This window comes from Equus przewalskii, chromosome 20, assembly GCF_037783145.1.
Source record: "Equus przewalskii isolate Varuska chromosome 20, EquPr2, whole genome shotgun sequence".
NCBI classification, from domain to species: domain Eukaryota; kingdom Metazoa; phylum Chordata; class Mammalia; order Perissodactyla; family Equidae; genus Equus; species Equus przewalskii.
The window spans coordinates 57,261,012-57,287,278 of NC_091850.1; the positions used below are offsets into that span (position 1 = coordinate 57,261,012).

Here is a 26,267-nt window from a genome sequence, read left to right on the forward strand (position 1 = left end):
GGTACAGACTCTCCCACACGGTGCCTCTCAGGGAAAATGTCCACAGCCAGCCCGGCGGGGGGAGAGGGGGCACAGGACATGACTCTGCGACCTTGTGATCCTCCTCGAATCACCAAAGCCTTCAGCTTCCTTGCTTTAAAATGGGATTAGGAGGTATGGGTGGTGAATGTCTGGCCGACCTGCTGCATGGGGTTCCCAGGGGTATCAAATGAAACCGGGGGTGGGGACTCACCCGGGGAAAGCAGCTGGAACTGTTGTTATTTTCCTGTGTATATAATACCAACCTCTAAATAGGGAAGTTTGGAGGCAGAACAATGAGCATATTCATTTGCAGACGAGCATGAAGGATGCACGTCCTGAGTGGGAGGCCCCAATGGCAGCCAGTGCCGCCTGGGAGCCCTGAGCAGGATCTCTGCATGTCGTGGACGCCACGTACACGTGAGCTTTCCTGGTGCACAGACGCCAAAGGTGGTGTTAAATAAAGGAGACGTGGTCCCAACCCAAACACAAACCTAGCATGACTCCACGAGCTCCTGGCCACCGCCTGCCAGGTGGGCTGGTGCCCGTCTCAGTGGAGTGTCGTGCATCTGATTCGGTGTCAGAATTGCAGAATGCCCAGAACCAAATGAGCGGGCGTTTGTCCCTGAGGGCGGCTTGAGCAAGCCTCCCCTGGTGTTGCTATCTGGTGGTTACTTCTCGACCAGGGCCCAGAGCCAGCCCGGGGTCTGAGGACACCAGCTGTTCTGCAGGAGGACCCTGTGTGCATATCCAAGGAAAACACCCTCCTTTTCACAAACTGAAAGGCTGAAGCTGGAGAGATTGGTTTTTGGAAATATTATTCCTGAAATCTAAACTTGCAGCTGGTGTTTCCTGGCAGCATGACTGTTGGGCGTCTTGGATTCAGGACGCCAGCGTCCACACTGGGGCTTGGCTGAAGCCAGTGAAGGAAGCACATTCAAACTGGGGAGGAAAATCTTGAATTTACATAGCGTCTTCCACCCCAAATCTCAGAGGAGGGCCCGGTCGCCTCTGTGCCCAGCCCAGGGGGCTCCAGGTATGGGGAGTGGCCCCCACACCACTGGCACCCTCCACGCCCTCTTCCAGGCCACTGAACTGTGACTCAGATGGCGTCCCAATCCTTTCTCAGAATTACACTCAATAAACCAGGCAACTCCTATTTCTGGAAAGGAGTCCCGGTTTTCGTCCAACATAGCATTTCTCCTTTACAGCCCAATTGACCTCGGCCCAGCCAGGGCCAGCCCCGGACAGCCCTTATGCACAGGTGCCCTGGCTGCCTGGCCCAGGGCAGGGGCTCGGGACGGGCCACAGTTCTGTCCCACAGGTCTCAGGAGGGGATGAGTCAGGACGGGGCTCCAGGGACAAACCTAGGATGGAGCAAGTCCTCTTTGACAGGAGAGGGAGTGAAGGCTGAGGGGTGTAGCTGGGCCTGGAGGGGGCCCCGGGCTCCAGCCTGACCCGCCTGAACCAGGTGGGGGCTGGGAGCCCCACAACCCAATGCCCTGAGCTGCCAAGAGAAAGGAGCCAAGTGGTCCTCCTGGGCCGCTTCTCAGGATGATGGGCTCAGCGTCCCTCTCTCTTCCCTCCTCAAGCTGGACACCAGCATGTGAGTCCCAACCCAGCTGGTTGGCTCCCTCCATGGGGTCCCCACAGAACCTGGGACAGTGAGGTCCACAGTCACGGGGACAGGCAGGGAGGGGCCAGCTCCGTGGAGAGGCCATTCTCAGCCACCTGGCCCGGGGCAAAATCCGCCATCTCTCCATGTCTCCCTTTCCCCATCTACAAAAAGGGAGGTGACGTCGCTTTTCCATCCTTCATCAGTCCTGTTTTCAGCTCATTTACAGACGGGGAAACTGAGGCACAGAAAGCCTGCGTGCCCAATCACGTTCCATGGTCCCCACGACAGTGTCGTGTCATGGAGACCCTGGCATGCTGTGCGCACCAGCAAATTTCACACATGCAGACAGAGCGCCCAGGTGAGAGCAGAGCGCGTCCCTGGCCTGTGAACGTGTCCAGGGTGAAGGACGGAAGTGCAGATGTGCTGCCCTTGGAGACAAAGGCTGGTCCCACCTAAGTGCAGACCTGAGGCCATCCTGGTGTCCAGGGCTGTGGGGCCAGCGAGACCTCCATGCGTCTCAGTTGGGAGAAGGCGGCCCCAAAGAGGCCTGGGGGCAGTGAGGGTCAGCATGTGGATATCCTGTGTGCGGCGTCTCGTGGTGTCTCAGGCCCGGAGGGGTGGAGCAGGGAGAGGACAGCAGATAAGGAGGGTCCGTGCAGGCAGCATCCAGCTGGGTCCCGGCCACGGCTGTCTGCTCTGCCTCACTGCCTGTAGGGCCTGGCTGACTCCCATCCTCTGCCTCTGGGTCCCCTGGAAACCTCCAGAGGACAGGGTTCCTGCCAGGGACAAGGTGATGGTGTCTGGGACCTGGAAATGAGCATTTGGAAAAAAGGCCCACCCTCCCCTCTGGCTCTGCTCCTGACCTCTGACACTTCACTCAAGCCGGAGGGCCCCAGGCATATTACCCTACTCCTGACACCAACTCAGAGTAGGTGCTGGGGTCTGCAGGCACCAGGCAGCCATTCCTGGGTCCTCTTCCTCTGGCAGACCTGGGTCCCATGAAAGTCCTTATTTCTGTCTTTGGGGTGTTTCTCACGGAAGTCTGCGTAAACAGGTTCAGCCGAGCCAGTGGTCACCCCCGCCCGACCTCCTCCAAGTGGGCGGTGAGCAGCTGACGAGAGCCCTTTGTCCCTGCTGTGGTCCTTCTGATTAAGGCAGGCCCAGCAGCTTTGCAGGAAGAGGCCGTGTGGGGGCAGGAGGGTGCCGGCCCACGTGCTCCAGGACCTTGACTGTGCCCCGGACACCAAGTCCCCCAGAAGTGGTTCTGTGCCGACCAGTTCTTGCATGAGCGACATTCCCATCTGAAAGGCTAATTTGTGCAAATGAGTGTGTGCTCTCTGCTCTGCCTCTGCCTAGGAGCTTGCCTTCTCCGCCAGCACGCCACAGACATGGCTCTGTGGAAACTTTCCATCACGGACGCTAGCCACTTGCTCGTCTCATCACGGAGGAAGCCACCTGCTTATCCTCTGGGGAGGGGGCGTCCCCCTTCTGCTTCCAGTAGTCAGAGCCCTTCACAGGGAGGTCAGCACAGAGCTGCCCTCACCGCAGGGCTGGGGTCACCTGCTCTGAGGCTCAGCACAGGGTGGAGGGGGCGCTGCACTTGCCGTCGGCGGCTCCAGCCTGATTATGCCTGTGAGAGGCCTCAGTCCCCACTGGAGCCCCTGCAGGGTCCTGACTCTTCTGGTATGAACCTCCGCCAGCAGGACGGTGAAGTGGGGGCAGATGGCATCACGGCATGCTTCCTAAGCGGGGAGAATCTGACAGCTGACAATGACAGGCCTACAGTCAACCGTGCAGACCCGACGCCCCACCCCGACTTGCTGAGGACGGTGGGCTCTGGCTGTGCTGCTGGAGGACCACACCCCCTGCAGCCCACGGCAGGAGCGCAGCAGACGGGGTGAACACAACACACGAGGGGCTCGTCCTGTCCTTCACATCAGCCCCCCGAGCCTCTGACATGGGGTGCAGCCCGCTCTCCTCCCTCCTGCCTACCATGGCCACAAGCGCCAACCTTCCCCAGGTTCTCCAGTGGCTGAGACCGGGCCCAGAAGAGGTGGGCTGAGACCCCCGCCCTGCCGCAGGGCTGAGTCTCCCACAACGGCACTTCCACCTCCGGGACCCCCGGTCTGCCCAGCACCTTTGGGGGTGCTCACCTGGAGCTGACCTGAGGCTCCAACTCTCCACAAACCTGGAGTCCACCCACCAGACGGCAGCCTTAGCTTGCACTTAAGAACACGAATGAAAGGACAGAGGCATGAAAACGTGAATGGCCAATTTTCATAGCACATTAGTGGGACTTCTAAAGTTATTCCCATCCACAGAACTGCCATTCTTTGGAGAAATCTCCCTGGATTGTTTTTAGAAGAAACACTATCAGGACTGAATACGTTAACAGAACTGTCTGCACCCGTGAATAGGGCTCATCACAGGAGCACAATGCGCATTGTGCTTCCCAGGCGGCCAGCCCAGGGGCTCCAGAGCCTCCCAAATCCTCCAGCACACACGGCGTCAGCCCTGAGACAAAGCCCAGCTGCCTCGCTCATCCCTGTCCAGCTATTATCACCGCCTTCAGGCCCTATGTTTGCTCTGGGCCCGGCCTGATACTATTGATCGCCAGGTGAGGTGGGGCTCCTGGCGGGGCCGGAGGGCACTAGTTTCCAGGCCCAAGGGAACCCGGCCCGCCTCTGGCAGCCTCGGCCCGGGCCCTGCCGGCTTCTTCTCACCCTGACATGCTGGCTGTGTGTGCTCCCCATCGCGAGGGAGGAGGGTCCCAGGAGCAGGGAACAGGCTGGCACACTTGCCCTGGGTGATTCTTTTCAGGGACAGGGACCCTCCACGGTGCACAGCATGGGGTGCAGACCAGGCCTCCTGGCGCAGCTCTGAGTCCCATTCACAACTGTGCACCGCAGTGAGGGCCGCTCGGGGGAAACTGAGGCTCGTTGATATAAACAAGATCTCACAGGGTCTGGGTCCAGTAGGCTCCAGAGTTTCTGTGTCCTGTATCGGGCTTCTGATCCGTAATACCTGGGGGCTTCCAGGCCCTTCTGGTTCAAGTGGAAGCATGGACAGGGGAGGTGGGGGAGCATCCGTGCTCTCCTCGGGAGGAAGACTCCACACCCAGGAGAGAGCTGGGGCCCAGTAAACAACGGCCTGATTAGCCAAGTCCTTCCTTCCCCTCTAGGGAGGCAGAGGGAAGGGGCCTTGGAGGGCAGACGCCACAGCAGCCAGGGCCCAGCCCCCACCTCCCGCAGAGACAGGCAGGAATTCAGGGTGGACAGCAGCAGCAAGAGTAAGACTGCAGGCCCCCCACACGCCCCCTCTGAGCTCAGGCCAGCGTTCTGCCCTGGACTCATCATCCTCATCTGACCAAGGGGGATGGGAGCACAGTGTGGGGTGGGGGGGCTCCTGAGTCTCCGCTCCAGCCTCTCCGCTAGACCCCCAGAAGTCTCTAGGCATCTAAGGACCTTGAGGTGGGCAGCCTTGGGGTCTGGGTGAAAGAGCCACTGTGTTGTCTTTAGGGGTGAGTGAGCCCTCCCAGAGGGTGAGCCTGAAAGGACTGGATTGGGGGGGGCCAAGAGTCAGTCGCCTGGAAAATGGACAAGTCCACAGATGAGGCAGATCTGAAGGCTCAGCCCAGCCTACCCGGCTGTGTCAGCCGAGACCCACCCCAGAGCCCCAGGGGCCCCTGACAAGGGAACTGGACGGGCACTGGAGTGTCAGAAGCCCCAGGGACACCAGCGACAGCTGGATTCTGCATGAACCATGACTTGGAACGCAGCCATGCAGAGGGGTGAGCAAATCTGGATCACGGGACCGCGGGTGAGATCCCAAATGTGGCCCCTGCTCCCAGACTCTGCCCTGCATCTTCAGGCTGACGGGCGGCTCTGCTGCTCTCTGACATTTAAGGAGGAAGATCCGCTCCCAGGCAGCGGCGAGCAGCGGAGGGCGTGTCTGTGCCGCACGCAGAGCCAACAGTCCAGGCAGGGCTTTGTTGAAGGGAAGTGAACCTCAAAGGGTCACCTGGGGAGTCAATGAGGCCAGAGGCAGAAGAAATGCTCCAGGACATTGGCGCAGAGAGAGTTTCTCTTCTCTGAGCTGAGTCTGAGCAGGTGACAGAGCAAAGCCCAGCTGCTCCCTGGCGGGGTCGTTGTAGGGGACGAGAACACACACCAGCCGCTCACGTGGAGAGCAAGAGGCCCAGCTGCGGATCCTGAATGCCACGGACTGGCCGGCCGTGCGCTCTCAGCTACGAAGAGACACGCAAAGACAAGCATATCAGAGCCGGCGAGGACACGAAAAACGCCCTCTAAGTGAACGTGAGCATCAGAGTAGACCTCAGGCCAGAAGTCTCACGAGGGACACAGAGGGACACTCCATGATGATAAAGAGCCGATTCAGCCTGAAGACACAGCAATCCCACGAATGTAGCTTAAATCACAGAGAGCAGAAGCCAGCAGAACTAAGGGACAGACACAGGCCCGTCACAGGTGGAGATCTGAGCATCTCTCTCCCAGTAACTGAAATTAGTAAGAACAGAGAAGGTTTGAACACGATTAACCAATTTGACCAAATGAATAACTGCAGAATACACACTCATCTTATGTGGAATATTTACCAAAACAGCACAGATTCTAAATCACAAGGCAAGTTTTAACAGACGTGAGCAGACTGAGACCATACAGTGTGTGTTCTCCAGCTGCGGAGGAATTACGCGAGGTGTCCGTCACAGGAAGATAGTAGCAAAAGTATCCAAGCATTGGGGAACGAAGCAAGTGCCACCCCAGCTGCACATGCTGATGACCTGCGTCAGCGGGGGAATCGCCACAGAAATGGGAAGATGCTGAACTGAAGAAGGAAACCGCAGCACATCTAAAGCGCTGAAACTTACAGAAGGAGTCACCGGACGGGAGTTTATAGCTATTGAAAAAGTCACAAACTGAAAAAAACACTGAAAATCAGTGACTTCAGCTTCCAGGTCAAGAAACTAGAAAAAGAACGTGAAAATAGAAACAAAGAAGAAAGGGAAGAAAGAACAAAGAAGTCTGTAAAACGGAAGACAGAAATACGACAGAGAAACTCAGCAAGACCAGTGAGGTTCTGTGACAAGAGTAAGAAAGTGGTTAAACCTCTAGCAACATCGATCACCAGCACGGAAAAGGAGAAACAAACCTTACCAAGAAGAGGAACAAAAAGGGACCAGCACAGACCCTTGCAGACAGAAAAAGGAAATTAGAAGGGTATTATGAATTTTACATCAATACACATGAAATTTTAGAAGAAATGGGCAAATTCCTTGAAAATACAATATACACAAATGGACACAAAAAGAAACAGAAAGTCTGAATAGTTATATATTTATTAAATAAATTAAATCCATATTTAAAACCTTTCCACTGAGGAAAGGCCAGGCCCAAATGGCTTCACTGGAGAATCCTCCCAGAAGTGTCTTGCATGTCTTGTTAGATTTTTTTTTGGTATTTTGTCATTTTCATGCTGTGTAAATAGTATTTTTAAGTTAACTTTCATTTCCTGAGAAGTTTGTCGCAGTGTAGGGGAATGGAACAGACTGGGAATATTGACTTTGGACCCAGCGACCTTGCTGACCAACTCTCGTCAAGTCTTACAATCTGCCAACGTCCTGGGCACTACGTGCCGGCGACATCCCACCGCTGAGAACTGCTCTTCCCGCCCCGGCCCGCACTGTCCTCTTCCTGCTGGAGCTGGCAGAGCAGCAGGGCAGGAGCACCCAGAGACCCCGCCAGCACCTCCTCAGGGGCCCTCACCGGGGCCACACAGGCGCCACTCTCGAGGTCAATGACAGCTGCCTCTATTCGACATTTGCTGAGGGTTTCCTTCTTGTACGTCTTGTCACGAGCGGATTTTTCATTTTCCCGAAGGCTCCTTCTGCCTCTGTTGACACATCATTGACGCACTCCTTGAATCTGTGAACATGATTGTTCTGACAGCAAACCCTCCTTCTCTTCTGATAAGCTCAGCTGGCTGCCTGTTAGCTTCTCTTCTGGTTGCTGGGCTTGGCTGGTGCCTTCGTGCTGAGGGGGGTCCCACTTTGTTCCTGAATGGGGGGGTCCTTCTCACTCTGCTCACTCGGGCCTGAGGGCTGGGGTCCACGCGACCCCATCTGATGGGTTCTTTTGGGGCCTCTGCTGCCCTTGCCCAGCCCAGGCGCCTCACCACGCCTGGCCCACGACCCTCGGAACTGCCCCTGCCCCTGCCAAGACCCCCCACCCACTGCCCAGTGGTCTGAAGCAACCTCCTCCCTCCCTCTCCAACCCCTAGCCCTGCCACCCGGGCAGTGGACCATGTTGGGGGTGTGGCTCTGATCCCCAGCCAGGGACTCTGCTTTGCAGGATGGGGGCCACAGCCCTGAAGCTGGGATCTGCTGAGTGGACGGCACGTCCTGGGGACCTGAGGGCCAAGGTGGAAACACGGGAGCTGCAGTTTGATAGAGGCCCACCTCAGTTTCCTGCAGGCTGGCTTCAGGCTGGAAAGGCTCCAGGCTCCCCTGAGGTTAGGAGGCACTGAGAGGCAGACCCCAGAAGAGTGACACTCACAGTTTGTGAGAAATGCGATTTTGTTCCAGCAATCAAGCAGGAAACAGTCGGTGTCCCCTGGTGGTGACTCAGTCAGCTCCAGAGGCCTTCGCGTCCAGGTAGCACCCAGCACACAGCAGGTGCTCAGCCAACACACAAGGAAGGGAGTGTCTGCGGTCACTGGCCGGAAGTATGACAAGCAGGTCCTTCCTTCTTTAAGACGAACTCGACTGGGGCTGTCCCCATGGCTTAGTGGTTACATTCAGCACTCTGCTTCACGGTCCGGGTCATGGGTTCGTATCCCGGGTATGGACCTACACTACTGGTCAGCCATGCTGTGGCGGCATCCCACATACAAAACAGAGGAAGACTGGCACAGATGTCGGCTCAGAGCGAATCCTCAAAAGAAGAGCTGGTGTGCAGCCACTTTGGGTTAAAAATAAACCTGTGGGGAGAGGAAGGCCTATGTGTGCAGGCGAAAGCGTCTTCAAGTTTCATTAAAAACTTACCTGTATCTGTTGGGATTGTTAGCAAAAGCAGGAACAGACTCCACACCTGGTGTCTCTTTATTCACAAGAGGTTCTTCACAAACCATGCAAACGAAATTCACACCCGGGAATTACCACGATGGACTAGATGTCATGTTTTCCACTTTTATTTCTTAATCTTGAAGTTCAGAGGCTCCCGGCAGGTTAGCTGGATTGCAGTTCTTTTTGGACCAGTTATTTGCATTATTCTAACTTTGTGGATCTACTGTATGGTCATGGCCCTTCAATGGGCGCTGCGGACTGAACCGTATCCCCCAAAATTCACATGCTGAAGCCCCGACCCTGACTGGGATGCTATTTGAAGATGGGCCTTTAGCAGGTGATGAAGGTTACGCGAGGTTAGAAGGGTGGGCCCTGATCCTGTAGGACCGGTAGCCTCATAAGAAGAGGAGAGAGAGCCCTCCTCCCGCCTGCCTGCCCTCTGAGGCAAGGCCATGTGAGGACACAGTGGCCGCCACGGTCGGGAGGAGGCTCTCTGCAGAGCCAACCATGCCGGCCCCTTGACCTTGGACTGGCAGCCTCCACAGCTGGGAGGAAGTAGAGCTCATCGTCTAAGACCCCGAGTCTGTGGGACTTTGTTCTGGCAGCTCAAGCTGACTAAGACGATATGTGCTTGCAGGCTGACCCGCCCGTGAGCCAGACCACAGGGGACACACCTGCTTGGTGGGCAGTTATCAGACATCACACACCTGCAGGGTCCTGAGGACACTTCCCAAGATATCCCCCCTCCACACACACAACCAGGCCTATGGGTACATTTGGCCACGTGGCTGTACGGGTTGTGCATTGCACAACTCTCGGGGACGCCATTCAGAAGTCTGCCAGATGTGGAAGGTAGCTCTGCCCAAAACCATAACCCAGTTAGAGGTGAAGAGGCCATGGGGGCTGCCCACCCACCCCGTGGCCCAGTCCACATGGGGGGCACTGATGGAGAAGTGGATCAATGGCTGGTGACAGTGGCTGGGCGTGGGTTTCAGGAGGAACAAGGTGGCCCACACCCACACCCTGTTGTCTGACTTCCGCTTGTAAGGGAGGCTGGCGCCCTCTACACCACCTATTCTCATCACAGGCCTGAGCAGCACAGCTCCCCAAGGGCCTCCAGCAACCTGGAGCATGGCCGCATTCATCCATTGGACACCCACAAATCTGCCAAATACCCACACTTCTCCCCCAAGCGTGTGTCTCTGCACGGTCACACCACGCTCTCACCTGTGCAATTTCAGGGCCTTCCTCCACCTCTCCCTGTCCTTGGGCCTCCTGTGGCCACCTCTGTCTGCAGCACACCGCCTGATGGCCAATGACCAGCACCAGCACTCATTCCGAAGCCGCGAGTCCACATGATAGTGCTCTGCTCTTCTGCCCTTTGAACTGCTTCCTGGGTCTCAGAAGCAGCCCCTCCCAGGAGAAATGCCGTGAGCTCCAGGGACACACTCTTCCTGAGAACCCCTGAGGGTGGGGTGAACGGAGGGTCGTGGGCATCGCCGGACACGCTGTTCTGGTAGGAATTTGCCCTTCCTGTGGAATGCAAGGGCGCCGTCTCCAAAGGGGATGCTCTTCCTCAAGGCTTCACCCAAGAACCACGAGAAAAGAACAGGGAAGTGTGTCTGGGCTGGAGATGACCCCAATCTTGTCCAGCTGGCTCTGTCTCTGGGACAGGAGGCTGAGAATGGAGCTGGGCATAGAAACACGGACACGGTTGAGCTGAGAGGGACTCCACGGCCCACCACAGCAGCCAGTCACATACGCCTACTGCCAGGCACCATGTGCCAGAACTGTGCTCGGCTTGGTCTCCCCACCAAGCTCACAACAACCCTCGAGGCCGGCCCTCTTCAGTCTACCCAGGATCCCTGGGCCACCACAGAGGCCCTTTCAGCCGGAAAGTCCTCGGGGTACCTGGTGAGGACTGAAGCCCTCTACAGCATCCTCTCAAATGGTCCCCCAACCTCACGCGCCATTCAGCACTCAGCCACCCAGCCAGGTGACCCGGCTGAGCACGATTTGATCCCACTCTCCCTGACTACACCACTGACAGATGCCTCCCTCCAGCAGGAAACCGGAGAGAACCCATGGAAGAAAGTCATCCAGCTCAGCACTGTCCTGCGAGCCTCTGGGCCCCCAGTATGCACTCAGATGTTAGAAGAGGCATGCATCTGTCCACCCACCAATCTGTCCATCCATCTGTCCATCCATCCAACCAGTGCTCTCCTGTTCCAGGCACTGTTTCAGGAACGGGGGATGCAGCCATGGGTCTTCTGGGCTTTGCGGAGCCCCTCACTCATGGAACAGACGTTCTCACGGAGAGGGTAGTCAATCAACAGAAAAATCGAGGGGCTGGCATGTCGGAAGGCGTGGAGAAAGGCAAGCGGAGGGAGGGGACCTCAGATTTCACAACTGTGAGCTGAGAGATCAGCTATGCAACAAGGAAAGGGTGACGTTGGAGCAAAGACTTTAGGGAGCCAAGCGGGCGTGAGGGGGGAGTCCCAAGAAGGGAGGCTCGGAGGAAGTCAGGGAGGGGCCTGAATCCTGGGCAGACTTGCACCTTCGCTGCGAACTGGAGGGTCCAACAGAAGGGCAGGTGAAGGGGTGCAGCAGGGCCTTTACAACGGGCAGGCGGTGCCTGGAGGCGCAGTGGCGGGTCCCGTCTGTACTTTGAAGGTAGGGCAGAGAGGTGCCCTGGGAGATGCGGGTTGCTGAAGGAGAAGTCAGGCTGCCTGCCAGGTCTGGGGCGGGCCAGCTGGAAGACCGAGCAGCTGGGCTGAGGCTGCACAGTGGGCCTGGGGAGGAAGCGAGGGGCATGTGTGCCTCTCGAGCCTGAGATGCCCCAGTGAGCCATCCCTTGAGGGCAGCACCCGCAGGAGGGGGATGAGGGCTGAGGCCCCACCTGGGCGTCCATCTGAGGCCAAGCTTTCCGGGAGGAAGTGCATTCCCATTCACACTGGAGGTCTGGGCAGGCAGGCTGGGCTCTGAGGGCAGGGGTGGAGGGTCCCTCACAGAAAGAGCAGAGGTGAACCAGGGTGGGCCAGGGCAGAAGGACTTGGGTTCTTCTCCATCCAGGCCCTGCTCTTTGACAAGTTGTTCCATCCTGTTAGGAAATGCAGGTTCAGGGTTGAAGACACAACAGGGGGCTTGTGGCCTGGCGCCTTTGGACCCTCGGGCCCCCAATGGGGTCTGCACAGCCCTATGTCCTGCGCTTATGAATAAGGAGCAGCTGGAAGCCAGTGTGCCCACAGATGCCCGAGGAAACTCGAGAGCTGAGCGAATGCCACCGAGGGGCGCCCGAGGCACCAGGAGCCCACCACCAGGCAGCAGAGCTGCAGGGACGCCCGGCTCGCCACCACCCCCAGCCCCGGCGCTGCGCTCCGCTTCTAAGAAAGGCGGTCACTCCGGCCGGTGCTCGCGTCCCGGGGCTCTTCGATCCGCGCGCGGCCTCGGACCTCCCGGCCTGCGCCCTGCAGCCCCGGCTCCAGGAGCGAGCTGGCGGGAGCAGGCCGGCCGGTGGGGGAGGGGAACAAAAAGCCTCGGCGCGCGAGGGTGGGAGGTGAGGTCAGGGGTGTGGGTCAGGCCCGGGGTGGGCGTGCGCAGGCCGGGCGGGCGTGCCAAGAGCGTGCGATGGTGTCTGCGCTCGCGTGTGCGCGGCGGGGGCGGGAAAGCCCCGCCCCGGGGCCGCCGGATTAAAGGCCACCCCGGCGGGCGGGGACCAAGACAGCAGCCCGCACCCGGAGCGCGCTCGGCTCATCAGCTCAGCGCCGCCCACGCGAGTCCCGCCGGCCCGGCGTGTCAGGTGGCCCCGGCGCAGCGTGTCCTGCCGAGCGCAGAAGGACTCACACGACATGAGCGTCCGGACCGGGCGCTGAGCTGTGGAGGCGATGTCGAGGCGAGGGGCCCGGGGCCCCGGTTGGGGGCTGCTGCTGGCGCTGCTGCTGGCGCTGGGGGTGGTGCCGCGGGCACGGGGCGTCGAGGAGCAAGGCGGCACAGTCCAGGGCTTCCAGGTGGTCACCTTCAAATGGCACCACGTCCAGGACCCGTACATCATCGCGCTCTGGATCCTCGTGGCCAGCGTGGCTAAGATCGGTAAGCGGCCCCGGACTCGACGGGTCGCGGGGTCCCAGTCCCGCCTCGACTTCCCCTCCGCCCGCCCCTCTCCGCCCGCGGAGTCTGCGGGACTCCCCTGCGCCCTGGGGGACAGAGCTGGGCGCTGCGTCCGCCTTCCTCCCGGTCTGCGCTGGCCCGCGGTCTTCCTCGTGGAAGGGGCACGTCTGGCCTCAATTGCCCCGAGGTCGGGTCCGAGGAGCGCCGCGGCCAGCCAAGGGGAGTCAAGGGAGTCAGGCAGAGCAAGGCTCGGGGGCCGCGAGCCTGGCTGGGCGGGAGTGGCCGTGCAGGGCGCGGAGGGTTACCGGATCCCTGCCGCCCGGCCAGCGCGCGCGTCCTCCGGAGCCCCACCTCCGGGCTCGCCTGGTCCCCGCGCTCCGGGCTCCCCGTCTCTGCGCTGCGGCAGCGCTCTCTTCTGCCCCAGCCAGGCTCCAGACGCTGCGGGCTGCACCCGCTCAGTGGCACCTGCAGCCGGGTCTTGTGTCTGTCGGGCGAATCGGGGCGTTTAATGCACCGAGAGAGGGGATGTCCTTGCTGTCAGGCACTGGAGAGATATTTTGTTCCCAGTGCAGAAAGAAAAACTGTGCCACTCAAGATTAAGCCCAGTAAAATCCTATTTATAGGAGTGATTTTGCCGTTGACAGCATTTCTTTTTAAAATCCTGCTCTGTCAGATTTCTCTTCTCTTACCTTGCTCCAGTGAACCAGCAAAGTGGGAATTGCAGGTGACTCCCGGGCAAGGTGACGGGAAGGTCAGCTTTCTCAAGAGCTTACAAGGACCAAAGTTTCTCTGTGTTGGTCAGCACCAGAGAGTGTCTCACTTGAGGTGGCTGAGATGTGATGGCATGTCTAGCTTACTAGGTGGGGGGGAGGCCATGGCCAGGGGCTGAGGACGCCCCCCACGCCCCCTCCCCCACCGTGGATCCACAGGTGGCAGAGACTGCAGTGATGGTTTTGGAATGGGGACGGGCAAGGCAAAGAGGAGAGGGCCTCTTCCGGGGCCTTGGGGACACCGATGTCCTTAGCAGGACAGGGAGGAACAGACTTTGGGGAAGATGGTTAGAGGACTTTCGACCTGGGGTTGGGGGTACGTGGTGTACCTGGCAGCGGCTGGTTACGGCTCCTTGTTCCTGCAGCACTGCCTGTGGTATGTCCTGTCTGTGCCGTCGATCTCCCTCTGGGTTCTTCTCGTTTCTGCTTTCTGTTTCTCAGAAGCTCTCTGGATCCCTCTGCCTCCTCCTTCCTCCTCGGCATCTGTTCTGCTCCCTGGCCCTGCCTGCCTGGTCTCTGTGCTCAGTATGTCCCCCAGGGCTTTCCGGGGCAGGGGGTTGTGATGTCAGGAGTGAAGTGCCAGCACCCCTGGGGTCTCGTGTGGTGTGTCTCTCCAGACGCTTCTGCTGTGGGGAGGAAATTGCCGACACTGGCCACGTCCTACGGGTCATTTACTGGGCAGGTATGGCCTCCACCTGGGGCTCTGGGAATGCCCCAACCTGATGTGCACACTGTTCCCCTCACAACTGACCTGTTTCTGGGTACAGTGGGGGTCTCCTCTTCTGTCACCTTGTCTCTTCTGTGAAACCACTGTATGGGGGGGTGACGTGCAGGATGGATGCATGACACTCCAGGCGTCTGTGCCTGGGTCGTGCAGCACCCCTATTGTGTAAAGCGAATGTATACTTTCTGTGCAAGCTGGGCTGCTCCTAGTCCAGACCTGGGGCACAGATGTGGAGCCTGGCTTCTGAAAGTCCAGCAATGGCCTCAAGGGCCCTGGCCAGGAAGCCCCGGTGAGGAGGCATTGACCCGCGTACTTGCCTGGCCCCAGATCTCCTACTCACCTGGGCAGAGCCATGCTCTCGGACTTGTCCCCAGGGGACCTTCTCCAGGGTGGAGTGGCCGCCCGCTCAGCCAGCTCCGTCTCATGGGCAGGCACTTGCCATATAAAAAGGCTCCCCCCCACCCACGAACATCATTGTAATCCTGGGGTTGTTGGCTCCATGTGAGGGGGTAAGAGGTGAGCGTTGGTAGAGGCTTTAGGGGAGGGGGGCTTGAAGGACAACATGAAGAGGAACCCAGAGAGAGACCCCTGGGGCTGATGGAGCTTCCCATGGACGCTCTCTGGCCCTGGCCAGGCCTTGTCCCAGCCCTGCCCACACTGTCCTTCTGCATTTGGAGGCTCCCATGCTGAGGGCATCGGAGTCTCACCCGTGAGCAGGCGGCACTGCAGAAAGACTCAGTCTCCTCGTCCCAAAAAGGAAGCCAAGACTCTTCCCACGCCCGGCGCCCTCCCAGCCTTGCCCCTCCCTGTGGCTCACCCCCCTCCCTCCTGTCCATCGGAATCCACTGTGCTGATCCTGCCCAGGTCCCCAAAGCCCTCCTGGTGGCTCAGCGTGGGCCTCGCATGACCCACCTCTTTGCCCCTTCCTCTGGAGACCCCCCACCCCTGTCCCTGTCCCTGTCGCCCCTCGGCTGCCACTTCTCCACCCATCTTGGGGCCCCACTTCTTGGCCTGAGCTCTAGGCCTCCCCTGACCTGCTCTCCCTGCGGGGTGCCACACCCAGCGCCTCCAGGTACCTGCCTCATTCCCGGGGTCCCCCACCTCCAGCCAGGGGTTCCCCAAAAGTGTGGCTGCCCACCAGACGTCTGCACAGACTTCCTCCCTGCCCTGCAGACAGACCCCTGCCCCCCACTCGCCGAGCTTTGGCCCTCTAGGGCTCAAAACTGAAGCTCAGCCAACCCGCCTGGCCACTCAGCCCGCAAACCATGAGCCACATCAGACCAGCACTCATCCCAGTGGTCCAGATGCTCTCCAGATCAGACCCCACTGCGCTCCGGCCCCTCTGCAGCTCAGGGCCCCCAGATCCACCATCCAGTGGAAAGCAGAGATCTGACCTGGACTCTGCCGGGCGAACCCCAGGGGTCCCCGGCTGCCTGGCCTGCCTCCCTGCCTGCCCTCTGCCATGTGGCTCCCTCCCTCCTCTCCCATTCCCCGAGAACTCTGGACTTACAGCAGGTCCGGACCTACAGACCTGGGCCCTGGATGCCCTCCATGCGCAGCCAACCCTGGCGCCCCCTGTGGTGAGCCCTCCCAGAATACTCATGCCCCGGCCTCACCGCATCCCGGCCGGGCCTGGGGGCCGTGTGGGCAGGGCGTCCAGCGTGCGTGCAGATGAGGAAAGACCTCCTCCCTGAGTGCGGGGTCCAGGGCTTGCGCTGCTGAGCTCGTCCGTCGTTCGGATCCTTCGGGAACGGTCCAGACGTCTTTCATCTTGAATTAAAGGAGTGGAAGAGCTGGATTTCTGTCATTTCCAACGTTTGTTGAGTGTCTTACATGGGGGTGGAAGTGTTTAATTTGCACACTCACCTTGTGCTGAAGAGGTCAGATCTCTTCCTGCCGCTTGTAACTTGGTTGTGGAAACAAGATGCAGGGGCCCTGAGACCAGGGCAACAATTCATCCCTATGTTTTGAGGCTGCTTCTCAACTCGGGCTGCTTGGGACAGAGCAAGGCCAGTGGGCAGAGTCACGGCCACTGGCCAGCAGGCGCAGGAGCCAGATGCCGCTGCTGGAGGCTGCTGCTAGAAGCAGCCCCTTTGCACAGGTGAGGAAGAGTGTGGTGGGCTCAGCAAAGACTTGCTGCGAGCTCCCCTTTTGTATGCATGTGGGCCTCTGTGTGCCAGGGGTCCCCTGACTGTTAGTGCATCTTTAGGAAATTCACACATGGAGGAAGGGACCACTGAGGCCCGGGAGTCCGTCCACAGCACGGGCCAGGTGGAGCCTGCAGGGCCTAAGGTTGGGGACCCTCCTGCAGTGGGACGGTGTCTGCCCTGGGTGGGGTGTCCTGCCTCTAGGCCAGCCTGGGACCCTGGGACACGTGCTCCACTGGGGCCCTGCGCCTGCAGCTGCCCATGCCAGGGTCACTTTAGGCCTAGGACGAGGCTGGCCTTTCTCACCCTCATCGTGTTCTCTCTCCTCAGGCCTCCCCTGGGGGCCGAAGGCTGGCCAGTGCATGGCTCAGTGGGCCCACATCAGCCACATAGAGATTGTGAGGCTGTGGGCAGCTTGGGTGGAGGGCCCACGTTGGGGTGGGGATTCAGGCTCTTCTGGAGACAGAACCCTGGGGGTGGCAGGGTGACCAGGAAAGGCGCTCCTGGAGGAAGAGGGAGACGGGAGTGCTGGAGGCCGGAGGGGAGGCCAGAGTGGAGGCCATGGGGAGGCCAAGGGGAGGCCAGCCCAGCCCAGCTGCAGACCTTGGAGGACTTTGCCCTCTGCTGAGGTGACAAGGAGGGTGGGACTTGGTCAAATCTAGGTCCTCAGACTGTTGTCTGGCCATGGGGCAGAGAATGGACAGAGCACCAGAGGGGATGCTGGGAGGGGAGAGTTCTAGGCCGATTGGGTGCCTTTGTCCACAAGCACTGGTTGGGGAGACACTTCATGGGTCAGGTGAGGCTCAGGTGTCCCACTGATGTACCCGTGCGTCCCAGAGTGAGAGGTGGGCACCGAGTCGCTTCAGTGAGGAGGCCACCAAGGGGAGCGGGAGCAGTGATGAGGGGTGGAGACTGCCGGTGAGGAGGCCTTAGCCACACGTGGACCCCTGGACAGAATGGACTGGTGCCATCCGAGGCGTCTGATGGGACCTGGTGAGACCCCCAGCCGGGGGATGTGCTCTGGAAGGAGAGCTCTTGGCGCTGAGGGGTGGGGGGCCCCACTGTGACCTGATGCTGGGAAGCGGTGATTTCATGTTGAGCCGCAGTGGCCGGGGGACAGCAGGAGGCCTGAGAGTGTCTGCCATCTTTGCCGCCCCCTCTCTCAGGACAGGGCAGCCCCCACTTGCACCCCACCCGCAAGGAACAAGGGGCCTCCCCAAACCCCAGCATCCAGTGGGCCCTCCTGCATTGGAGGGGTGAGGCTGGGGGTGGTGGCACCGTGGTGTCTCATCCCCTCAGTGTTGCCACTTGCCGGGCAGCTGTGTCCCCTGGACCCTCGGGCCTTCCCCCATGGCCCTGGGGCTTTTCAAGGCTCCCCCTGGGTGTGCTTGGCCCTTGGTCTTGGTGGAAGAGACCCCTGGGGAGGAGTCTTTCATAACCAGCAGGAGCCCCTTGAGGAGCGGCCAAGGCTGCTGCGCCACCTTCCGGAGACTTGCACTGCCTCTTTCCCAACCGCGCTCTGGGGGGCAGCGTGGCCTTGAGATCACCCCAGTTGCTCCCCCATGTCGACAGCTGCCCGCCGGTCCATACTCTCCCACCGCCAGGGCTGGACCGCAATTCTCCTCACTTCCTGAGAACCCTCCCTGGGGCTTCTCATCGGGTCAGCACGATCACAGTCCAGCCGCCCCCTTGGGGCACGCCGTCTGTGGTCTTACTCAGGGCGCTGGCTCTGTGACTTCTGTCTAGACCTCTGCCTAATCCGTACAGCTGTCACCAGGTGCTGGGCGTCTGCCCTAAGCCCGGTTCCCAGGCTGCGGGGGACGCCGAGAGGTGGTATTTACCTCCTGGGGTTGAAACCAGAAGCTGGTGGTTTTCATTTCATGTGCTTTGGTCCTAGCACTGGGAGCCCCTGGCGCTGCGCCCTGTCCCTGCCCTGCTCTTTCCTGTGGGCTCCTGGGCACCCTCCACCGTGCTCTCCTCCCTGCTCCCATCCAATTTCCTTACTCCCCTTAAAGGAACACACGAGAGGACCTGGAGGACAAGGATGACCTAGAAGGGCGAGGAGAGCAAGAGTCCCCGGTGGACCCCAGTCCTCCCCGGGGTAGAGGGTCCCTGGGCCCTAGGGGACCCCAGTCCTGGCAGGACAGATGGAGTCAGAGGGCCTGGAGTCAGAACCCAAGAATCCATCATCCAAGACCTGGAACCGAGGGCTCCCCAAGAGTCTCTAGGGAGGGCTCCACACTGAAGGAGTAAAGTCTCCCTTTCAGGAACTGTCTCTGCGAGGATTAGCCACCGGCTGTAAAACAATCCATGGGCGTTTGGAGCTGAGGCATCGACCGGAAGTGTTGAGGAAGAGGGGCAAAGGTTGGGAAGTGCTGATAGCGCCCAGTCCTGCTGCCTCGGTAGAGGGGCTCCCCCGGGAGCCTTCCAGGGGGCCAACTTCCCGTAAGAGTCTAGAGAGAGTTACTGCCAGACTCCAGGCCTTCCAGGGAGTCTGGACCCCAGGAACCTGCACAGCCCGCCCCTCCGGGGCTCGCCCAGTGCTGTGTGACTCAAGTTTGCTGAGATCTGTCTCTGGGCTCTCCTGATGGCCGCATCAGCCCCCGTCCCGCACGCTGAGTTCTTACCCTTCCAGGAAGGGGCCGTTGGTCCCACTCTGCCCCGCTAGGGTGGGGGTGGGTGTTCCCTGGCACCTGTGTGGGGCCCCTCGCCGTGTGCTCCCTAGGAGCCGAGGTCTGAAGCTTGGAGTGCGTTTGAAGTCAGGGCTCCCGCATGTGATTGTGCCCTAGTGTCCGAGGCCAAGTCCCTTCTGAGAGCAACTTTTACCCGGAGCTGTGCAACTGAGGGGTGGGCGGAGGATGGCCTCAAGAGAAATGGACAGACCAGCCAAGCTCAGGGCCCTCTGGGGTCTCCCCTGCCCTGCCTGGGCACTTTCTTGGAGCTTCTCTGTGAAGGGGCTCCTCTGGCTCTGCCCTGCTGGGCACTGGGACAGGCTGCTCCGGAACCACGGCGCCCACAGCTCCGAGTCCAGGTGCTGGACACTCTCAGGGGTCGGGCCTCAGGCAGCAGGCATTGGGGGTGTGGTCTCAAGGCAATGGGTCTTAGGGTACTGGGTCTTGGGATACCAGGTCTTGGGGCAGTGAGCATAGGGGTGCTGGGTTGTGGGGTGCTGGGTCTTAGGGCAGTGAGTGTAGGGGTGCTTGGTCTTAGGGCAGTGAACACAGGGGTGCTGGGTCTTGGGGTGCCTGGTCTTGGGGCAATCAACATAGGGGTGCTGGGTCTTGGAGCAATGAGCGTAGGGGTGCTGGGTCTTAAGGCAATGAGCATAGGGGTGCTCGGTCTTAGGGCAGTGAGCGTAGGGGTGCTAGGTCTTGGGGTACTGGGTCTTGGGGCAATGAGTGCAGGGGTTCTGGGTCTTGGGGCAATGAGCATAGGAGTGCTGGGTCTTGGGGCAATGAGCGTAGGGGTGCTTGATCTTGGGGTTCCAGGTCTTGGGGCAATGAGCATAGGGATGCCAGGTCTTGGGATGCCAAGTCTTGGGGCAATGAGCATAGGGGTGCCGGGTCTTGGGGCAATGAGCATAGGGGTGCCAGGTCTTGGGGTGCCAGGTCTTGGGGCAATGAGCATAGGGGTGCTGGGTTTGGGGCAATGAACGTAGGGGTGCTGGGTCTTGTGGCAATGAGCATAGGGGTGTTAGGTCTTAGGGCAGTGAGCGTAGGGGTGCTGGGTCTTGGGCTGCTGGGTCTTGGAGCAATGAGCGTTGGGTTGTCGGGTCTTAGGGCAGTGAGCATAGGGGTGCTGGGTCTTAGGGCAGTGAACGTAGGGTTGCTGGGTCTTGGGGTGCTGGGTCTTGGAGCAATGAGCATTGGGGTGTTGGGTCTTAGGGCAGTGAGTGTATGGATGCTGGGTCTTGGGGTGCCAGATCTGAAGCACCAGTCTCAGAGTGTCTGGTCTGAGCAGAACCCACTTCCCCACCCCATCACTGCACTGGAGCTAGAGCAGGTTGTCTCCTGCCAGACCACGGTGGGCACAGTGGGATTCTCTGTCCCCTATACCAGGAAACCTTCGGTAGCCGGGGCCTTGCTCACATGAGGGTCTCGGCAGTCCCAGGTCTCTGCCCACCCGGAGCCTGCACCTCTGCTCCCATCTGGCCCCCCACCTGGCCCTCTGACCTGCAGCCCTCCTTCCTGACCTCACTCACTTATCTCCTGCCCCTTCTCCATGTCCTCAGTCCTTGTCTTCTGTCTCTTCTCTCTGCTCGGCGCGGGGGAGAGGGCTCTGGGTGAGCCCAGGTCCCTGTGGAGCCCCTCCCCTCACAGAGCCCATTGGACTTGGGGAGGGGAAAGGACACCATCAGTGCGGGGGTGCTGGTGGGGAGCAGAGGCCCCAGGAGCCGTGGGGCACAGGGAGCGGGGAGGCAGCGCAGTGCGTGGCAGCTTCCCTGGGCTCCAGCTGAAGCCCAGCCTCCACCCCACCCCCAGCACCTCTCCTGCTCCACTTCCTCCGAGCTCAAGCTCAGCACCCCAGCCCCCGGCGCCCTCCTCCACGCCGAGCTCTCGGGGTTCAACTAGGTCAGCGCTCAAAGGTGGGTTGTGGCTGTTTATTCCTGCCGTGTGCCCACCACCTGGCATCCTGCCCACCCAGTGGTGCCTGTGGATCGGGGGGCGGGAACGCCTGTGTGGATGGACGCAGGAAGCAACGTGCCCGTGAGCGTTGGCTTCCCGTCTGTCTGTAAGCTTTCTCCAACCGTCTGGGTACCGGCCGGGAGAGGCTCCCTAAGCCCTTAGCAGAATTATTTCCCCAAATTGCCACGTGGCCTCCTGCGAGCGGCATGTCCGAGGACAGCACCCTCGAGGTGGGTGGGCCATGACAAGCTGGCTTCAGCTCGGAGCCCTGAGGGCGTGCAGGGTTCAGGATGGAGAGCACCATGGTCCCACAGAGCTCGCCTGGGTGGGAGGGTCCCCAGGAGGTGCCCCCCTTGCCTATGCAAAGCTGGCCTAAAGCACACTGCCCTGCGAGCTGGGATCTGCAGCCCCCTTCACCCCCCCGTCCTGCCTTCTGGAACGAGACGGAACAGTCTGCCGGTCCCGGGTCACGCACCCTCCTGGGACAGAGCCTGGAACTCAGCCCGGGCAGGTCAGCACCCCAGCATGGCGATGACTCTTTTGGGCTCAAGCAGTTTGCTTTGTTTTATTGATCAGCCCCAAATGCTTGGCTGTTCAGCAGTGACAGCTCTGGGCGCCAGAACTGCCCTCACCAATTTACTCTTCATTTAACAAACTTTGTGCTGCCTTGTGCCTGGCCTGCTATAGACCATGAGGATGCAGATGCATAGAACAGACCCAAACCTCCCACAGTGGGTGGCCTTCCTGTGGGGGAACCAGGGAAATGCATTACATGCTATAGTGAATGACGAATGAGAGAAGGTGGAGAGTGTAGGTGGGGAGGCTGTGGGTGAGGGGAAGAGCATCTTCAGGGCAGAACAGCCAGTGCAAAGGCCCTGCAGTGGGCATTTGCAGGTGTGTTGGAGGAGCAGCTGGGGGAAAGCCAGCCAGGGGAGGGGTGGGGGGCGAGGTCAGAGGGGCCAGCAAGGGGATGGGCCACATGTGTCCCAGGGAAGGCGGGCCATGTCTTCTGAGTGGAGGTGCACGTGACCCCACTGGGAAGGATGAGGCTTCAGAGAGAGATGAGGGCGGCTGAGACCCATCCCCCATGAGCTGAGCCTGCCCTGGGGTGGGATGTGGTGTTGGCACAATCCCTCTGATTTTATAACGTTCTTCCCATAAACATGTTCAGGATAAACAAGTCGGAGAAGCAGTGTTTCTGTGCCCTCAGATCTGATCCGAGGCCAAGGTCACCTCAAAGGCGAAAGGACCCCCCTAGGAAGGCACGTCAGACGAGGTGTCAGACACTGACAGGCCCTGGCCAGGCTCTTCTGTTTTGGCCTCTGTGCCTCCAGCACCCCAGGAGAGCACAGGATGGGGGGCGCATGGTGCCGCCTCTACCCTGACCCCCAGCTCTGCCACACCTGACCCACCTGCAGGGGTCACATCTACACATGCTGACCAATGACCGGGCCAGGGTTGTGGGTCCCCACCACAAAGCCCCAGGTGGCACCCGTGCAGATGGGCACTGTGCTGGCCACTTTCCAGGCCGTGCAAGACCCCCCAGCTGAGCCTGGGCTCTGGCCCCACACTGGCCCCACACTGGCCTTTCCTTGAGCTGGCTGCATCTCAAGTCCACATCTGTAACCCAAGTGTCCATTCATCAGTGCCAGAGAGATGAGAGCCCTGTGCTTGCTGGACACAGGGGCTCAGATGACAGGCGGGGTGCAGGCTTCTCAGGGGGCTTCTGAGGGGCCGTCCAGATGGGCCACAAAGGAAGGGAAGGGCCAGGCAGGTGGCACCAGCCCAGAGGGTCCCCAGGGGGTGGTCACGGCCGATGATGGAGACTGGAGGCAGGCTGTGAGTGTGGCCTTTGTGGGTGGGGGTGTTGAGCCAAGTGGCCTCCCAGACCCCCTGGTCAGAAGCCTCTGCTTCAGGCACAGACGTGGCCCTGGCAGGGAGATGGAGGGTCAGCTTCAGGAGGATGTCCTGTGAGCCAGCCCAGCCGGGACCTCCAGCCTTTGGGGCTGGGATGGGCCAGCTCGGGGCTCGTGGAGGGAAGGAGCGGGGCGTGGAGGAGTCTGGCTCTGTTTCTTCCCTTCCTGGTGCAGCAAGAAGCGTCGATGATGAATTCACCACCTGCAGAGCTTTTGTGCCAAAGTCCAACTGGCTTTGAGTTCTCAGCTGGGAGAGGGTTTCTTGCAAAGGCAGATGGGCTAGTTGGAAATGCCTATTCCTAGGTCTTCTGGGACAACATGGACCGGCTCTGTTGCTCTGTTTCTTCGTGGATTCACAGCTCCAGGTGTTGGGGGGCAGTGGACGTAGGTCTGCGGCCTCCACTTACCTGCTCTCTGTTAGAACTTGGCCCTCATGTGCTGGGCTCTCTGGGCAGTTCACTCTCGGCCTACTGGCTGGGCGTGGACCCCATGGGGCTGGGCGCCTGAGGAAGCCCACGGGTATGTGCATTTGCATGTGTATGTCCATGTGTGGTTGCATGTGCCCGTGTGCCTGTGTGTGCACTGCCCTTGTGTGCTGGTTCCTGTGGGGTTTGAGGGTTTCCATCTGTGGCACTAAGATCTACTCCCCACATGGCAGTGGATGCCAGGTCGGGCTTGAGTCCTGGCTCTGTCACTCCCTGGGGGCCTGAGGTGCCTTGTTAGCTCTGGGACAGCACCAACACCCCCACAAGGGGTCCGTGAGAAGTGGGTGAAATGTACGGCCAGGACAGACCCTGGTGGGTGCTCAGGGATGTCTGGTGAAGGATCGAGGTATTGTCACCCTCCACACACCTCTGAGGGAGTATTGGCATGGCAGCTGTCACACCTGGACACAGGGTCACGAGGGAGGCTCCCTGGCCCCACCCCAGGGGGAGAAGCTGGGTCCCCAGGGGAGTAGGCTGGGGAAGAGTTTGGAAGGGGTGGGTGAGAGGCTGAAGCTGCCCCTCAGCCATCCCTGTCACAGGCTTGGCCCACTGAGAGCTGTGTCATGAGATCAGAGAGGTCTTTCCAGCTGAAGAAGCCGCCAGGCACCCGAGGCTGGGGCCCCGGAACAGACCTGGGAGTGGGCGCGCTCAACACGGGTGTGCTGGGGCCACTGCTGTCCATCACTTCATCAGGGCCAGTGCGGAGGCCAGGTGTCATCCCCATCCCGCAGCAGCAGTGACCCATAACCGAGCAGAATGTGCCGGAGAGTCAGAGCCACACCTTCACTTGTGGAACTGCTGCCTGTCCCGTGTCCTGAGGCAGCCACACCTTCATTCTGCTCCTTCAGCCGAGAACAGACTTGGGGCCTGCTGCCCATGTAGCCTGGAGTGGGTGCGCCTCAGGCCCCAGTCCTCATCAGCAGTTGGGAAGCTGATGAGCCCAGTGGTACTCAGTCCCATCTAATCTCCTAGGGCCAGCTGCAGACATCTTCAGTCAGAACTTCTGGAGTGAGGCTGGGCGAGGAGCTCATGGGTCCCCAGCATGGGAGGCAGGAGGGAAGTGATGGTCACTGTCCCCCAGCAGGCACCACCCCTTCTGGGCTCCTGGAGGCCAGCACGTTACACTGCCTGTCTGCAGTTCTCAGGCCTCTTGCACCCTGGCTCCTGCCTGGTCTGTCACTATATCTGGGACAACTCATGGTGTTCTGTCCATGGGAAGCTGCTGTCCCCTCTGACGCCTCGGCCTCTTCAGCAGGCTGTGGCCAGTGTCTGCATCTCCCCGAGGTGTGGCTGCGAGGGTGGACTTACACAGGAGAGTGAATGCAGGTAAGGCCTCACAGGCGCCTGGTGGGTGTCTGTGAACTGCGATCACCCTGCACGGTGCCCAGCGCAGAACAGAGGTCAGCAAACAGTAGTTGAATAAGACCGAAAATACCAAGACAGCCACACAGCAGCTACAGATACCTGTGTCCATGTGGACGGTGGGGAGCCAGGAGCTCACTGCCTAGCGAGGCTGGCCAGGGTCCTTTGATGCAGGGGAGGGGAAGGGCTTGGCTGGCCCACCCCACACACCTGTGCCCTGCAGCCTCCTGGTCCTCACCCGTCCTTGGGCTGGGAATGGTCTTGTGGCCTTATTCTGATGGGTGCTCCTTCCTCCCACTGAGTCCTCAGCGAGGGGGCACCTTGTGGAGCTGGCTGGGCCTGTGAGGAGTGGGCCTTGCGTGCCTTCAGTGTTGGCGCCAAGCAAGTGCCCCTCAAACCTCCGCCGCAGTTTACCGTTCCTTCTTCCACAGTTTCACGGTGCTGAGTTTGCTGGTGGCCTCCAGGACAGTGATGCTAAGATTTGGGGGGTGGTCATCTGAATGCCATTTAGAATATAATTAGTGAGCAGAGTGAGGGTCAGGGGTCAGGGGACGGGGCCTCCGGACAGTCATCAGGTGCAGTGCCTGGCAGGTGCAAGCACACTCGTGCACCTCCTCGCCCATACAGCCTATCTTTCTGGGGATAAACTGGAGAAGGAAGGCAGTTTTAGGCTTCTGAGAAAGTCCCAATGTTGAGACTACGGCCTCTGTCATCAAGATCCTTTACTCATTAACTTGACAACCCGGAGAATGTCCCGATGGTGAGGAGCCCTCAGCCCTGGGCTGGCCCCCGCACCCTGTGTTTTGGGGCCCGAGAGGAGCACATTCTGGCCCGGTGCCAGTCTGGCTTTCCCGGGGTGCCTCCAGGAAGTGGCTGTCAGGATGGGCACAGGGGGCCGGCTGCCCAGGGACAGCCTGGGATCCTTTCTCCAGAACAGAGAAGCCACTCCACTCTTGACCACCAGCTCGGGGTCCAGAAAGCCACCCCAGCCCCGTGCTCTGGGACTCTCTTCCCAACCCTGCAGCGTCCTCCAGCTGGGGCAGGGCCAAGACAGAGGAGATTCATCTCTATGCTCACCCTCCCCCAGGACACCCACCTGCCCTCTGGGCACCTGACCCCCAGGCTGGCCGTGAGAGTGGCACCTCCTGTGAGCTTTCCCCTCCTAGTCTGGTTTTCTCAAGCTCTGAAGGTTAGTTTTAGTGTTAATGAGCTGAATGTAATTGGGAAAATAGATCTATTGCCACGGAGTGGAGAGCCCTCCACACCAGGTGCTGGTGTGTTGCTAAACGGGTTGTGTGCCATTGCGATCCTGAATTCTGCTCGCAGCCCGTGGACAACGCAGGACCGGGTAGGGTCTCTCCAGCAGACCTGCCGTGGCGCAGTTGTGTCTGCTCCCGGGAGAGGAGCAGGACGA

General features: G+C 60.0%; 1 protein-coding gene and 1 long non-coding RNA gene across 4 annotated transcripts in view; one reads left to right on the forward strand and one right to left on the reverse strand.

The window, feature by feature from the left end:
* Nucleotides 1–6,973: 6,973 nt before the first annotated feature.
* On the reverse strand, nt 6,974–13,416 carry LOC139077891 (uncharacterized). The gene is made up of 5 exons (XR_011530506.1): nt 12,561–13,416; nt 11,617–11,817; nt 10,898–11,509; nt 9,945–10,407; nt 6,974–8,632 (listed from the first exon to the last, which is right to left on the reverse strand). It is a non-coding gene; the product is annotated as an uncharacterized lncRNA (long non-coding RNA).
* Nucleotides 12,435–26,267, forward strand: part of SLC9A3 (solute carrier family 9 member A3) — a 52,841-nt gene continuing 39,008 nt past the window's right edge. For all 3 annotated transcript variants that reach the window (XM_070587305.1, XM_070587307.1, XM_070587306.1), the window contains exon 1: nt 12,435–12,806. In XM_070587305.1, coding sequence (XP_070443406.1) covers nt 12,602–12,806 — 205 coding nt within the window. In that variant the 5' untranslated portion in view covers nt 12,435–12,601. The remainder of the gene's footprint in view (nt 12,807–26,267) is intronic.